Consider the following 15,659-nt stretch of genomic DNA (forward strand, 5'->3'; position numbering starts at 1 on the left):
TAAGCTTTTTTTAAAAAAGTAGTGCAATTATGAAAATAAACTTTACAAAAATACTGCCATAATTTTAAGGTAAAAACAACTATTTCATTCTATGATTTTTTTTTTCCCTTGATATAAGTTAATCTAAAAACATAAACCATTTTGAAATCAAATGACTGAAGATTTGGATAGCCCAAACTAAAACCTAATTACAGCATGTATAGCTAGGACAAGAGGACAAGAGCTCAGAAGTAAAGGTGTTGAAATGACCCTGAACCACATTTCCACAATTCCAGTTCTTCAACAATTTCCATCAATTCCATAACATTTGTGTAAACCTTTATAACAAAAGGTTTTACCTGCTTGTACAGCCATCCCTGTTTGGTAACTTCTGCTTTGGGATTCCTGCGCATAGAGTTGGAGCGCTTTCCAAACATGGCTGCCTTTCTGGGAGTACGAGCCATCTGCAGGTCAGCAGAGATGTCAACGAAGAGAGCTTATTTATTGTATTTAATTATTTAAAAAAAAACCAAAAAAAAAAACGTGTGTGTGTGCGTGCGTGTGCATGCGTGTGCATGTGTGTGCGTGCGTGTGCGTGCGTGTGTGTGTGTCTGTGTGTGTGTGCGGACACTTACCCGAGTGTAAGACTGGGCTTCTGGAGACAGATCTGACACCATACTTGCACTTTGGGAATGAAGGATCTCAGCAGCAGTGTTTGCCTTCCCATTCATATCCACACCGCAGTGCCTGAAGAGAATAGGAAAGGTTTTCTATTAGTGTATCAGTGTAGCCTTTCCCGGTATGTTGAAGTCTAATCTGCTCCAGTTTAATGCATCGTGGATTATAAATAGCCTATGAATACCTTCATCACCAGAGAAAGGACCAGTTAGTAGAACTACATTTATCCCAAAAGGACTTCTAATGATCATGTGAACAATGACCTGCAGCTCTGCAAACTTAATAGCACTGTAAATACAATAAATAATAATTTTATATTACTAAAATTTACATTTTTACCATTAATCTGCACTTAACTCGCAACAACAATGAAATTGTCCTTAGAATTTTAGGAAAAGTCCAAAATGGAAATCTAATTCACAAAAGTATTTAGGTCCTTAATTCAGTACTGGAAGCCCCTTTAGCAACCAAGACAGCTTTGGATAATCTTGGATAAGTTTTCACAGGCTTTATACACCTGATTTCAGAGAATTCATTACATTCTTCTTCTTCACAAGCTGTGTCAGATAACATATTAAGTGTTGGTGAACTGCCAACTTTAGGGTCTCCACAGATGTTACGTGTGGTCTAGAACACTCCAGGACTGTCAGACTTGTCCCAGAGCTACTCTATCATGGTCTAGGGCTCGGCTGGAGTTAGGTATCACTTCTAACAGTCACAGGAGATATTTTTCTGTATTTTCCATTTTCTGCAGTAACGTTTTCAGTTCTTTCTTATGACAATGCCCTGCTGATCAGGGAACAGCACCTGCACAACAGCTACTAGCAACAACCTAAAATTTAAAAGGATGTGAAAAGTTCAGTGCGGACTGACCCACTTCACAATCACATCCTAGCAGCGTGAAAAGGAACCTGGAAAACAGGGGACTACACAAATTGTTTCAGACAGCCAAATAAACTTGTGAGAGGAGTCACCACATCAGAGTTCTTATACAAACTATGGCAGTATCTACACATTCCCAGAAAGCAGCCCTTTTTGACAAGGCAACTGGAAGTCCAATGACCTCCTGCACTTAAGCTGCTAATGGATGCACCAGCCCCCACCTCTGCCTCGGCGTCTGGCCAACCTGCTTCCCAAAGTAGCTGACAGTAGCTTTGCAAATTCACATTGGGTGAGATTTACAGTGAGAGAGGCCTCACGGGGACAACTGAAAATGAGGAACAGTGTTTGTAAGAGCTCAGGCCATGTCAAACAGTAGGTAACCATGTCACCTAATAGGCATCTAGCCAACACATTAAGCATAAGCCACTTGAAAGTAATGGAAGCATTGCAGGAGAAACTGAGTACGGGAGGAAATGGTCAGATGTGACAAAAAAAAAGAAAGCAACACTAAAGGTAACAAGGACGATCAGAAAATAATTTAAAAAGTTATTCCCTCTATCAAACTTATAATGTCTGCATAAATGGACTCAGACAAGTTAGACTTGACAAAAATAAAGTAAAATATACAGACGTGGACAAAATTGTTGGTATCCCTCAGTTAATGAAAGAAAAACCCACAATGGTCACAGAAATATTTTGAATCTGACAAAAGTAATAATAAATAAAAATTCTATGAAAATTAACCAATGAAAATCAGACATTGCTTTTGAACCGTGGTTTAACAGAATTATTTTAAAAAATAAAATCATGAAACAGGCCTGGACAAAAATGATGGTACCCTTAACTTAATATTGAGGCAATCACTGCAATCAAACCATTTCTGTAAATGTCAGTGAGACTTCTGCACCTCTCAGCAGGTATTCTGGTCCACTCTTCATCAGCAGAATGCTCCAGTTGTCTCAGGTTTGAAGGTTCCTTCTCCAGACGCCATGTTTCAGCTCCTTCCACAGATGTTCAATAGGATTTAGATCAGGGCTCATAGAGGCCACTTCAGAATAGTCCAGAGTTTTCCTCTTAGCCATTCTTGGCTGTTTCTAGCTGTGTGTTTTGGCTCATTATCCTGTTGCAAGACCCATGACCTGCGACTGTGACCAAGCTTTCTGACACTGGGCAGCACATTTCTGTCTAGAATACCTTGATAGTCATGAGATTTCATTGTACCTGCACAGATTCCAGACACCCTGTACCAGATGCAGCAAAGCAGCCCCACAACATAACAGAACCTCCTCCATGTTCCACAGTAGGGACAGTGTTCTTTTCTTCATATGCTTCATTTCTGCATCTGTGAACATAGAGCTGATGTGCCAGAAAGTTCCAGTTTTGTCTGGTCTGTCCATAGGACATTCTCCCAGAAGCTTTGTGGCTTGTCAACATGCAGTTTGGTAAATTCCAGTCTGGCTTTTTTATGATTTGTTTTCAACAATGATGTCCTCCTTGGTCGTCTCCCATGAAGTCCACTTTGGCTCAAACAATGACGGATGGTGTGATCTGACACTGATGTAGCTTGACCTTGGAGTTCACCTTTAATGTCTTTAGAGGTTGTTCTGGGATCTTTTCTTACCGTTCGTATTATCCGTCTCTTCCATTTGTCATCAGTTTTCCTCCTGAGGCCACATCCAGGGAGGTTGGCTACAGTCCCATGGATCTTACATTTCTGAATAATATGTACAACTGTAGTCACAGGAACATCAAGCTGCTTGGAGATGGTCTTCTAGCCTTTACCTTTAACATGCTGGTCTATAATTTTCTTTCTAATCTCCTGAGACAACTCTCTCCTTGGCTTCCTCTGGTCCATGTTTAGTGTGGTACACACCATGTCACCAAACAGCACAGTGACTACTGTAACCCTATAAATAGGCCGACTGACTGATTACAAGTTTGTAGACACCTGTGATGCTAATTAGAGGACACACCTTGATTGAACGTGTCCCTATGGTCACATTATTTTCAGTCTTTTCTTGGGGTGCCATCATTTTTGTCCAGGCCTGTTTCATGAGTTTATTTTTTAAAATAATTCTGTTGAACCACGGTTCAAAAGCAATGTCTGATTTTCATTGGTTAATTTTCATAGAATTTTAATTCATTATTACTTTTGTCAGGTTCAAATTATTTCTGTGACCATTGTGGGTTTTTCTTTCATTAACCGAGGGGTACCAACAATTTTATCCGTGTGTAATTCACAGAACACCTCACAATTTATTTAGCAAGCGACTGCTAATGAACAGCTTGTTTCCAACAGTTCATCATCAGAGGAATAAAACAGAGGAGGTGCTTCACACAGAAATTGCTGCAGGAAGACCGGAGATTTTTTTTCTTTCTGTCAGGGGTTTGCATTACATAACTCCTGTAAATTTTTTGTTCTACTAAATATGGGCCAGAAAACTGAGCCTGTAGGCTGTATCAAACTAATGGAAGCAGCACTAAAACTGAAAACGTTGAAAAGTTCAGAATTAAGACTTTTCAGGCTCAGGCTCTCTCTCATGCTCTAGGAAATCACTGACAGAATCTTACTTGTTATGTTCCATTTGAGGTGACTCTGTTAACCATTCTCCATTGAGGAAAAGTAGGAGACCACAGAACATGTTGTCAATGACCATATCAGCAGGACTGCAGCTGATGGATTCCTGTGTGGTGTCTCTCAAAGCAAACAACAAACGTGGAAGACTCTCATCCTCCTCTCTAACAGACTCAAGGCAACAATTTCTTAATTTTAAAGTTTGCTGGAAGTGTTCTACAGCATCTTGGGACTCTAGATGAAAAGGGCTAGATGTCCGTCCATCCATCCATCCATCCATCCATCCATCCATCCATCCATCCATCCATCCATCCATCCATCCATCCATCCATCCATCCATCCATCCTCTTCCACTTATCCATGGTCGGGTTGTGATGGCAGCAGGTTAAGCAGTAAATCCCAGATCCTCTTTCCCCCCCAGCAATGCTTTCCAGTTCCTCCTTGAAAATCCCAAGGTATTCTCAGGCAAAATGAGATATATAATGCCTCCAATGAGTTTGGGCCCCAGGGTCTCCTCCGAGTAGGACATAAGACAAACCCCTAGAGGAAGTCGAGGCATCCTGATCAAAACATGTGGACTTGCTGGTCAAGCTTCCTTGATCCCCTCAACAACTCTGCAGGGGTAAAGAGTTTGTCCATTGTTCCATGGCCAGGATGGAATCTGCATTCTGTCTCTTGCATCTGAGGTTCATCAACTGGTCTCTGGCTCATTTCCAGCACTCTGGAATCAGCTTTTCTGGGAAAGCTGAAGAGTGTGATACCCTGATGACTGAAGCACTAACTCTGGACCCTCTCTTTAAATGTGGGAAACGTCATCTCCATCTGTCACTCCACAGGCATTGTCCCTGACCTCCATATGAAACTGAGGAGGCATGTCAACCATGACAGCCCAACAGTGTCCAAAGCCTCCAGGATCTCAGGGAGAATCTCGTCTGCCTTATCCTAAGTGGACATGGTGGCCATGTTTAGGAGCTCCTCAAAGTGCTCCCTATACCGTCTGACAAGATCCCCAATCTGGCTCAGCAGTTCTCCCCACCATCTGATCCAACTCACCACCAGATGGTGATCGCTTGACAGCTCCGCTCCTCTCTTCACTCAAGTGTTCAAGACATAAGGCCATAGGTCTCATAATATGACCTCAAAGTCAACCATCAACCTTTGACCTAAGACACTCTGCTACCAATTACACCGATGGCCAACTTTATACTTGAACATAGTGTTGGTCCTGACTAATCCATGACTAGCGCAGAGGTCCAACAACAAAACATCACATCAGTTCAGATGAGGAAAACCATGGGTTAGTTTTCTGTGTGATTTCTCTCATGGCAAACAACTGAAGTGGAAGAACCCATCCCACTGTCCCACAAACCAGACTTAAGACAATACTATCTTAACATGGATTTTAAAGTTTGATGGAATTGTTCTAGAGCACCCTGGGACTCTGTGGTATTGATAGTGCTTGTAAATACCATGAAATATTGCACTGACAGTGCTTAAAATAGAACATCGCACATTTAGCCCTCACTTTTCAAAGGTGGAAAAGAATCTAGTGAGGGCTCTCTGGCCTCACTAAAACTGAGCTCTGATTCCACAGAATATTTCACACATTTTTTCAACTTCTACAGTCTCTCTAGACTCTCGCTCCCAGTGATGGTGGACACTGAGGAGAGAACTCACTCTATTCTACAACCATAAATGAACCTGACAACTGTCCACATGTAATTGAGCACACAAAAAACACACTTTGTACAAGCGAGTGCAGCAGAGATGGAAAGCTGGTAACCTCTTGTGGAGTAAAGGCATGTCCTCCAGCTAAATAATTGCCATGGCATTACGAAATGCCAACAATAGGCTGCCAGAGAGGGTGCAGCCCTAGTATTTGCCTTCAAAATTTCTGACTCTAGTGAATGCCATGTAACTTAGTGGTAGCCACAGTTAAATCATATCAATGATACTAACAAATATAACATAGCAAATTGTAATTTGGTCTATTATATTGATGTCACTATAAATACTTGACTCCTTTAAACTGTGGACTCTAAATAGCACATCATCATCATCATCATCATCATCATCATCATCATCATCATCATCATCATCATCATCATCATAATTAAAGCATTTCAGTCTTTTGTCTGTTTTTTGTCCGCATTACAGTTTGCCATCCTGCCTGAAATACATTTTCTGTAGTTCTTGTTGGCCTTACTATGGCAACATGCATATTTATATACGGTATATTTGGCTCTAAGGTCATAGGGTGCATAGCAGAACCTGATCCAGGTTTTTACACTAGCTTTATTTTTAGCTTAGAGAATATTCCGTGTTTGCAGAGTAACCATAGGATTTGTTTGTCAAATTTGCAGTGTGGTGATAGATGTGATTAAATATGGTGGAAATGTATTACTGCTGGTAGGTTCTGGTTCTGGTTAAAGGTCACTTACTGTAGATAAAAGTGTACGGGTGTAGGCTCTTCCAGCTGGATTGGGCTCACTGCTGGTCCAGCTGGTCCACTGGGGTCATGTTGACTGAAGAACAAAGAAGAGATAGATTACCATACAGTGGATCATAAAGAGCTAACCACAAGGTCCAGAGTTTGATCCTTGAACTGGACCCTTTTTGTCCTATAAGATTAACACCTTTAAGAGGAAGTAGTTCAAGATGACACCACAGGATGTCAGTAAAATGTTTTCATTTTTGATTTGGATTACCAACAGAGAAGGAGGTAATTACAGTTTTGTGAGTACAGGTCCACAGCTTCATCTACCATTTCAGTCATCACTTAATGATGAACATGTCTTTTTTAGACCATCAGATTTCTATTTAACAACATCTCAAGACATCACTTCTTTTGTTGCATTTAATTTTGTGTTCTTTTTGCTACTGAAATGTGTGGTAGGATTCCGCTAAAGTCTTTCTAAAGCCTTCAGGACAATAAACAAAAAACCCCAGAAATAACTGGTTGTGGATGCCTCCAAGCCTAACAAGGGATTTCCAAAGCTATTTAACAAATTCATTCCTCTGTAAGGAAAATAATCATGACTCATAATTTGTCCAGGACTGGCTCTCCCAACAATACAAACCCTTACAGCTGTGGCTCTGGCATCTGTGTCAAACAGAGACATTGCTGAAATCAAATCATGATTGTACAATGATGAACCTCCAAAAAGTCTAGAGATAAAGTACTGTAGAGTTGCTTGACAATTGTTAAGAAAGAAGAAAGGACCGGACATTGCTCTCAGTCAGACAGCTCACCAAACTGCCTAATTACTGATGACATCGCTAAGTATGGTGATGCACCAGACTAGCTGATCACTGCACTGCAGCTTTCTGCACACGTCAGCTCACGTCCTCACTTTACTGACTTCACTGCACACAGAATTCTCAGCTCCTTTTTCCTTCATGTGTTGCAGCTCTGGATCCTCAGGCTTTCTGGATGTGTGTGCTTTTGTGTATATTTGTGAGTAAGTTGGCATGTCTTGTGTGGCATCTGCCTCTCTATCACACATGAATAAGATGAGCATTTTGTGCAACAACAATGGACAACAGAATGACTCAGAAAAATCAGACAAACAGGAATTGATGTTGTTTTTATGCTTGAATGTGTAACGTTCCAGTTGGTTTTTGCAAACAAGTCTTTTGTTTGCATCTGCTTACAATATGGCATTTGACAAACAGTCACAACAGTTAACAGAAAATTATTTAAATCATCACACAGTGTCTGAAACAATCACAACAGAGCGTGTTTAATCCAACTCAAAAATGATGTTCACATTCAATTAATCTGCATTTAGAATATACTGGCAGAATGCCTCCTTATTATGTTTAGTATAATATGAAGTAGTGATATGCAAAGCAGCTCTGTCCTGAATCTCTAGAAGCAGATCATTAATTTTTTTTAATTTAAAAGATTAATTGAACCAAATTGTTCAGTACATGACCACACGTATGATCACTGAAGTGATACATGGCTGAGCAGTGTATGTTCTTCTTCACACCCAGACATTTTAAAAGTTTCTTCATTAAATATTGGAGGCAAAAACGACTTTTTATGACTTTTAAGTCTTTTTAATTGTACAGTTTGGCTTTACTCTTGAAGCTGTGCTTCCTGAACCCAGCAGATTGAGCTGCTACAAGACCAGTGATCTGTCAGCACAGGTCATTTCAGGAGGTGATTCAGTTCAGTTCGTCCACACTGAAGATAAAGATATTTTGTCCGTGTTATGGTACTATTTTGAAACCAATGATTGAGTGTGAATGTGTACTGTATGTCCTGAATTCCCACAACATGTCTGCATGTGTGGTGGGACCATGCCTGGCTGCTAAAGGATAATCTATAGATGTCTGTGCTGCAGTGGATGCTACAGTGAAAGTCAGGCAGGATGATCCACTACTACCGGCAGGACGAACAGGACAGCTCCAGGCTTCTGCTTGATTCACTACAAGTAGCCTGTAAAAAAAATATAAAAATAGATGCACAACTCTTCTACCGCTCAGGGAACACAATTAACCACAATTTCACAAGATGGTAAAGAGAAACAAGGCAGGTCCAATTAGTTCCAGCATCACATTTGTTGAGTGTGTTACACAGAACACAGAGTAAATGGAAACAAATACGTAGAATAATATCAGAATGACTTTGATATAAAGTGAAACAAATACTCTGAACTGCATAGAGAATTGCCTTCAGCATTCAATATGAAAACACTAATCTGTCATCTAATAAACCACAATTCAAACTGAATGAGACAGACTTCTTCAACATGGAAACTGTCACAACTACTGAGGCCAGTTAGCCATAACTATGCTCCAAACTGAGTAGTGCAAGTAGAAATGATTTGAGATTGCAGTTTAAAAGACAGACAGTTTTCAAGTTACAAGAGCCATAATGTCAACTGTAATTAGTCCAAGGACTAGTGTCCAAGCTGCTAAGCATTATGGGATAAAGTCTGTGACAACTGATTTCCATGGCGACAATATATTGGCTCTGTTTCTATGCCTAGGTTAGTCCAACAGAAAACAGCAGGAAAAACTCTCTTGTCCATTGTCTGACACACTTCATTTTTCATAGAAGATTTAAGTTTCTCAAGACCAATGAAAGAAATTTTAAAAAAACCTGAACAGATGTATCTAGTTTTACATTGCCTTCTTAAAGAAATGGTATCATTCCATTTTTAATGTTAAAGGGAAACTACCTGCAGCTTCCTTTTGAGGACAGATTTGAAGTGTTTATTAAAGCCACCTCCGTTATTACTGATGAAAACTTGCACCTGACATAGTAAGTGAAAAGTAAAAATTAATGTTTCAAAACACTTTATATGAACTGCTCAAAAAGTATTTGTTTGCCAGCAATGCAAAACATTGTATTTTTCAATAATTGTTATTATGTGATTTTATAAGAATGCCAGGTTCCATCTCCAGCCTGTACCACACTATTTCTCTGTTATCAGAACAGCAGCAGCAGCTACAAAGTACAATGACTGGCTAATCACAGCACTGAGAGAGTAGGAATGTTGCATCATTGGTTGTGAAAAATTACAGATAAATGTGGACACAGACTTCACTTGACACTAGAAAGGAGGGATATTTATTTTAAATAGATATGTACAAGGGCTGCACAGTGGTGTAGTGGTTAGCACTTTCGCCTTGCAGCGAGAAGATCCCTGGTTCGCGTCCTGGCTTTCCCGGGATCTTTCTGCATGGAGTTTGCATGTTCTCCCTGTGCATGCGTGGGTTTTCTCCGGGTACTCCGGCTTCCTCCCACAGTCCAAAAACATGCTGAGGTTAATTGATGATTCTAAATTGCCCGTAGGTGTGAATGTGAGAGTGATTGTTTGTCTCTGTATGTGGCCCTGTGACAGACTGGTGACCTGTCTAGGGTGTCCCCTGCCTTCACCTGAGTCAGCTGGGATAGACTCCAGCCCCCCCATGACCCTAGTGAGGATTAAGTGGTGTATAGATAATGGATGGATGGATAGATATGTACATGGCCCATTAAAAAGCAATTACATCCCTTGGGAATTTTTCACCATTTTATTGTTTTTTAACATTGAATTGTGCTCAATTTAATTTGACTTTTTGACAAGAATTGACCAAAAAAAAAAAAGACTCTTTAATGTCAATGGGAACAGATTTCTGAAAAGTAACATCAACAAATTAAAAATAGAAAACATAAAATAAATGATTGCATGAATATTCTCCCCTTAAAAGTGACTCACCTAATTCTAAGTCTGAGTTATCATGCAAGAAAGAAACTAGTGATGGAGGCCACCAAAACACTGATAACTTTGAAAAGCTTCAGTGGCTGACATAGGAGAGACAGTAACAACAAATGTTGCCTGTTTTCTACCCACTAAAGCTTTGTGGGAAAGGGGCAAAGAGACAGCCAGTGTTGGAACAGCTTGTTTAAAATCTCAACCAGATTCACCAGAATGTATATGAGTTTCTGAAGTCAAGTGGAAGAAGGTTCTTTGGTCTGATGAGACCAAAATTGAGCTTCTAGACCATCAGATTAGATGTGAAACCACTTCTTGGTGGCAGACCCTAAAGGGCTTGTAAGGTTAGGCAGTAAAATGAATGCAATAAAGTAAATCCTGGAAGACAACTTGATGCAGTCTGCAAGAAAACTGCTCTTTGGACGATTTGTTTTCCAGCGAGACAATGAGTTGAAGTAAGCAGCCAAAGCTACACAGAAATGGGTTTAAAACAACAAGGTGAATGCTCTGCAGGGGTCAGACCCAGCTCAATCCAATTCAGAATTTGTGGCTGAACTCGAAAAGGGCTGTTCAGAATCCCTGTGCAACCTAACAGAGCTTGAAGGGTTTTGCAAAGAAGAATGAAAAAAAATTACAAAAAAATTTCAGTGTCCAGGACTTCTGGTTATGGCGGCACCATGGTAAGACGTACCTGGTGCCTGTCTACAACACCTTGTTCAACTTCATAATTACTAATGAAACACCTGGAACTGCAGGAAAACAGCAAACTACTCTGCTAAGTATTACGATGGCGACAACTAACAAGACGAGTAAAGAAAAAGGGAAAATAACGAAGCAAGCAAAGCTAACTAATGTTAGCGCTACCAGTGAAGCCCAGTAAGCTAACGATGATAAAAGATTGAGGTGTAGAAACTGACACCATACTGACAGCAATTAACAACATGAAATCTGAGTTTTTCTCTAAACTTGAGGGAATAATGATGGTCATTACTGAAATGAGGCAAGAGATACGGGACTGCGCTGAAAGAGTGTCACAAACAGAGCTATGGATATCAACGGTGGAAGACGAGACGGCTACACTGAGAGCTAAAGAAACACTGCAGACATCCAACAAAGCTTTGCAGTATAAGTGTCACACCTGGAGATGAGGTTGCAAGGAAACAATTGGAGGCTGGTAAACGTGCCGAGGGCACTGAAGGATCAGAGCCATGCTCCTTTTTGGAATAACCTACACTAGCTGTGACTCAAAAAACAAAAAAACACACAAAAAAAAAAAAAAAAACACCAACACTACTCCTTGAAAAATCACAATAAAAAAGGCAAAATTTGGAGGATAAAAAATTTGAGTGGTTCAAGAAAGAAATTTGCCAGAGATGTGACCCAAACACAGAAAAAGAACTACTAATTTTGAGAGCAGAGTGTGACAAATTAACAGCCTCCAGAGCAGCCGCAAGTCTCTAAAGACTCAAACAAACATTTTATGAACAAGGTGATATACATTCAATCAATCAAAGTTTATTTGTATAGCCATTTCCAACAGCCCAAAGGGTGACCAAAGTGCTTCACAGTGAAAAACTAGAAAATAACTTAAAAACAATACAGTAACTTAAAACAGGACAAACAATCACACTCACATTCACACCTACAGGCAAATTTAGAATAATCAGTTAACCTCAGCATGTTTGTGGACTGAGAGAAAGCTGGAGAACCTGAAGAAAACATACACATGTACAGGGAGAACATAGAGACTTCATGCAGAAAGATCCCAGGAAGGCTGGGACGTGAACTGGAGATCTTCTAGCTGCAAGGCAACAGTGCTAACCACCATGCCACTGTGCAGCCCATAAAATATCAAATAAAACAATAAAATAAACAGCAATGAAACAGCACTAAAATATAACATCTAAAAGAAATAAAAGTAATAAAATGTCACCATGCTGCTAGGTATTAAAAGCCATTTTAAACAGGAAGGTTTTGAGTTGTGATTTAAAAAGACCCAGGTCAGTGATGGTGCATGTCGGGGGGGAGCTTGTTCCAGAGCCCGGGTGCAGCTACAGAGAATGCAATTACACAATTGTACAATACACACATTAAGACAGATATAAAAAATCTGAACAAATTCCCAGATGAGTTAACTACCATCCATCTCAGAAGAATCCAGACAGCAACCAGATTTAGAAATTACGAAAGAAGAAATTGGAAGTGCATTTGATTGTATGAAACCTTGAAAAGTGGCAGGACCAGATAGTTTTACAATAGATTTGTTTTGTTTTTTTTTTAAATCAAACCATTAACGCTGGAAATGTTTCTAGAAATATTTCAGAATGAGACCCTGTCCTCTTCTATGAATGGAATGCTAAATATATTACACCCAAAACCAGGGAAGCCCCCTCATGAATGTGAGAATATGGGGCCAATAAGCTTGTTGAACTCTGACCTTAGCTGTGGCAGAAGTTACTGATAGCAACCAGAACAAATTTATAACTAGGGATGTCTGAAATTGGCGTTGTTGCCAATCACTGATACGCCGATATTGTCCAACTCTGATATATATCCTCCAATATCAACCGATACTGATATCTGTGGGCTATTTAACTAATTTTAGGTAACATCTCATATCTCCTGTGGTGGAATTAACACATCATGCCTCATTTTATTGTGATGCCCCATTGGATGCATTCTCAGATGAAACAAGGCTTTCTAATGGAAACATCCATCCATCCATTATCTATACACCGCTTAATCCTCACTAGGGTCATGGGGGGGCTGGAGTCTGTCCCAGCTGACTCAGGTGAAGGCAGGGGACACCCTAGACAGGTCACCAGTCTGTCACAGGGCTACATACAGAGACAAACAATCACTCTCACATTCACACCTACGGGCAATTTAGAATAATCAATTAACCTCAGCATATTTTTGGACTGTGGGAGGAAGCCGGAGTACCCGGAGAAAACCCACGCATGCACAGGGAGAACATGCAAACTCCATGTAGAAAGATCCCGGGAAAGCCGGGACGTGAACCAGGGATCTTCTAGCTGCAAGGCGAAAGTGCTAACCACTACGCCACTGTGCAGCCCCCTAATGGAAACATTGTCTGTAAAATAAGAAACTACTTCAACTAAAGTTATGGAAAAAATGCCATATAAATATATATATATATATATATATATATATATATATATATATATATATATATATATATATATATATATATATATATATATATACTACCTATCTACCTTGTTCTTATGAGGAAAACTGATTAAACTGTTTAGTTTTTAAAAAAAATTTATTATCCCTTATTAATCCCACGAGGGGAAAATTCTGATTTTTGCATATCTCCTAATGGGGGGGGGGGGGGTCAGCCACAGTACAGCGCCCCCTGGAGCAGGAAGGGTTAAGGGCCTTGCTCAAGGGCCCAACAGTGGCCACATCGGGGCTTGAACCTCTGACCTGTACATTTTTAAAAAATTTTGAATGCCTTCTCGTTTTGCTTCATGTATCTAAATTCCCTGGTTGTTCTAATTTGCTTTACTTTTGTTCTATGTCAGTTGTTTTCATGTTTAATTTCTGTAACTTGATAATGATGCGCTTTCTTCACCCGATCTCCCTGAGAAAATCTATTTTAATCTCAAGGGACTTCCTGCTTGAATAAACATCAAATATATGCTTTGTATGTTTGATCTGTTACTGATTACTGATCACTGATTAACTCATGATGGAAAACTTGACATCAGCTACAGTCCACCTGTGATCCCTGATTAAACCCCTGAACATTCATCTCTCAATGCATCAGAATTACATTGCTGCAAGTTGAGCACACCAGCTCACCTACAGTTTGGCTCAAGCAGCGTGAAAGTATTCAACACTACACAGTAGAAAGCTGTAATATTGGAGTAATCAGCCATATATGTTTGAACTGGAAACTGATTGTAAAGAAGAATAATGATGCGAAAAACCCTTAGATTGTTTTGTCTTTCTTCCCAAAAACTCGATTTTCACTTTAAATATTTTGTCAAAACCCCAAATGCACTTCACTTTTAAGGTTCTCAATCTGGACTTCATAAATTTAGAGTTGGGAAACTATAGAAATTAAAGTGTCAAAATACAGTTTAACAATAAACACAACCACTCTGACTCGCAACACAAACAGCTGCACAATTTTATCAAATTATTCAGGAGAAGTGTACATTAAGTATAGAAAAAAGGCTAATTGTAGAGCCTGAGTTTAGCTCTGGACAAGGTAAAAAATACATGATACATGAATTTTGGGCAGACAATAAACAGTTCTTCTCAAACTGTTCAACCCTACACATGCATCAACCTCAGACTCAACCTTCCCAAAAGTTAAAAGGGAAAAACTAATCCTGCATCAACAGAAGGTGACAGGAAAGAGACACTGTCGCATTAATTCCAGCAGCTTACTGACAACAGATGTGGTAGGAAAATCATAAAGAAAACAAAATCCAACAACTGCTCTTGCTTCTGGTTTAGTCATTGTATAAAACACCACCCAGACACACCACCCGACTGTGTCACGTGGTTTACAAACACATATTTATGGCTAATCACTTCAGAGTACACTACATGGACTTATATTAATCTGCTTGAGCCGAACCTGAGCCTAATCTTACCCTAACCCAAAATTAAGACTTCATACCAAATGATTTACATTACACAGATCTGCTTTTTGTCCTCAAACGGGAGGCAAGCCTTCAATGTGACTGTAAACAGGATTAATCTCCCACAGCAGAAGTTCATATCCAAACACCAACAGACTGAATGCTACATACCACTAAGCACAGCAGCCATACAGACACTGCAGGGCTTAAGGTTTCCTGCTGGCACTGCATTGCAGTCATCTCTGACCTCCAAGCTTCTGGCCGTCCACTCCTCCATCAGCCTCCCCTCCTCCTCTCTTTTCTCTCCATCTCATCCTAACCCCAGCTCTGCATGTCACTTCCTCTTTTCTCCCTCCACCTACCTGATTCTCCTGTCCACACGGAACTTCAACATCCTCCCGTGGATCTGTCATGTACCAGCAGTGCAGGAGACGGGATGGACGAACAGGCAGATGGAGGAGAGATGGAAAGATGAACAGAGGGGTGGATAGCAGCTGGTCAGAGGGAGGAGAGGAGAAAATTCTCTCTACCACAGTCTGCATGCCTTTCTCTCTCTGCCTGTTTTCTAACGTCCCTCTCTTTCTTTGTCCCCCTCCTTTCTCTCACTCTCACAACACACAGACACACACACACACAGACACACACGCACACACACACACACACACACACACACACACACACACACACACACGCACACACACACACACACAC

At 40.3% G+C, this 15,659-nt stretch overlaps 1 protein-coding gene across 1 annotated transcript in view; it reads right to left on the reverse strand.

The window, feature by feature from the left end:
- The window catches only part of plekha6 (pleckstrin homology domain containing, family A member 6), an 81,072-nt gene extending 65,718 nt beyond the window's left edge, over positions 1-15,354 (reverse strand). The window contains exons 1-4 of the mRNA XM_055010941.1: positions 15,311-15,354; positions 6,556-6,639; positions 615-726; positions 339-443 (exon numbers count right to left, since the gene is read on the reverse strand). Of these exons, the coding sequence (XP_054866916.1) occupies positions 339-443; positions 615-726; positions 6,556-6,639; positions 15,311-15,342 (333 nt within the window). The 5' untranslated portion in view covers positions 15,343-15,354. The remainder of the gene's footprint in view (positions 1-338; positions 444-614; positions 727-6,555; positions 6,640-15,310) is intronic.
- Positions 15,355-15,659: the final 305 nt, after the last annotated feature.

The sequence above is a fragment of the Amphiprion ocellaris genome, chromosome 5, assembly GCF_022539595.1.
Source record: "Amphiprion ocellaris isolate individual 3 ecotype Okinawa chromosome 5, ASM2253959v1, whole genome shotgun sequence".
In the NCBI taxonomy this organism is placed as follows: domain Eukaryota; kingdom Metazoa; phylum Chordata; class Actinopteri; family Pomacentridae; genus Amphiprion; species Amphiprion ocellaris.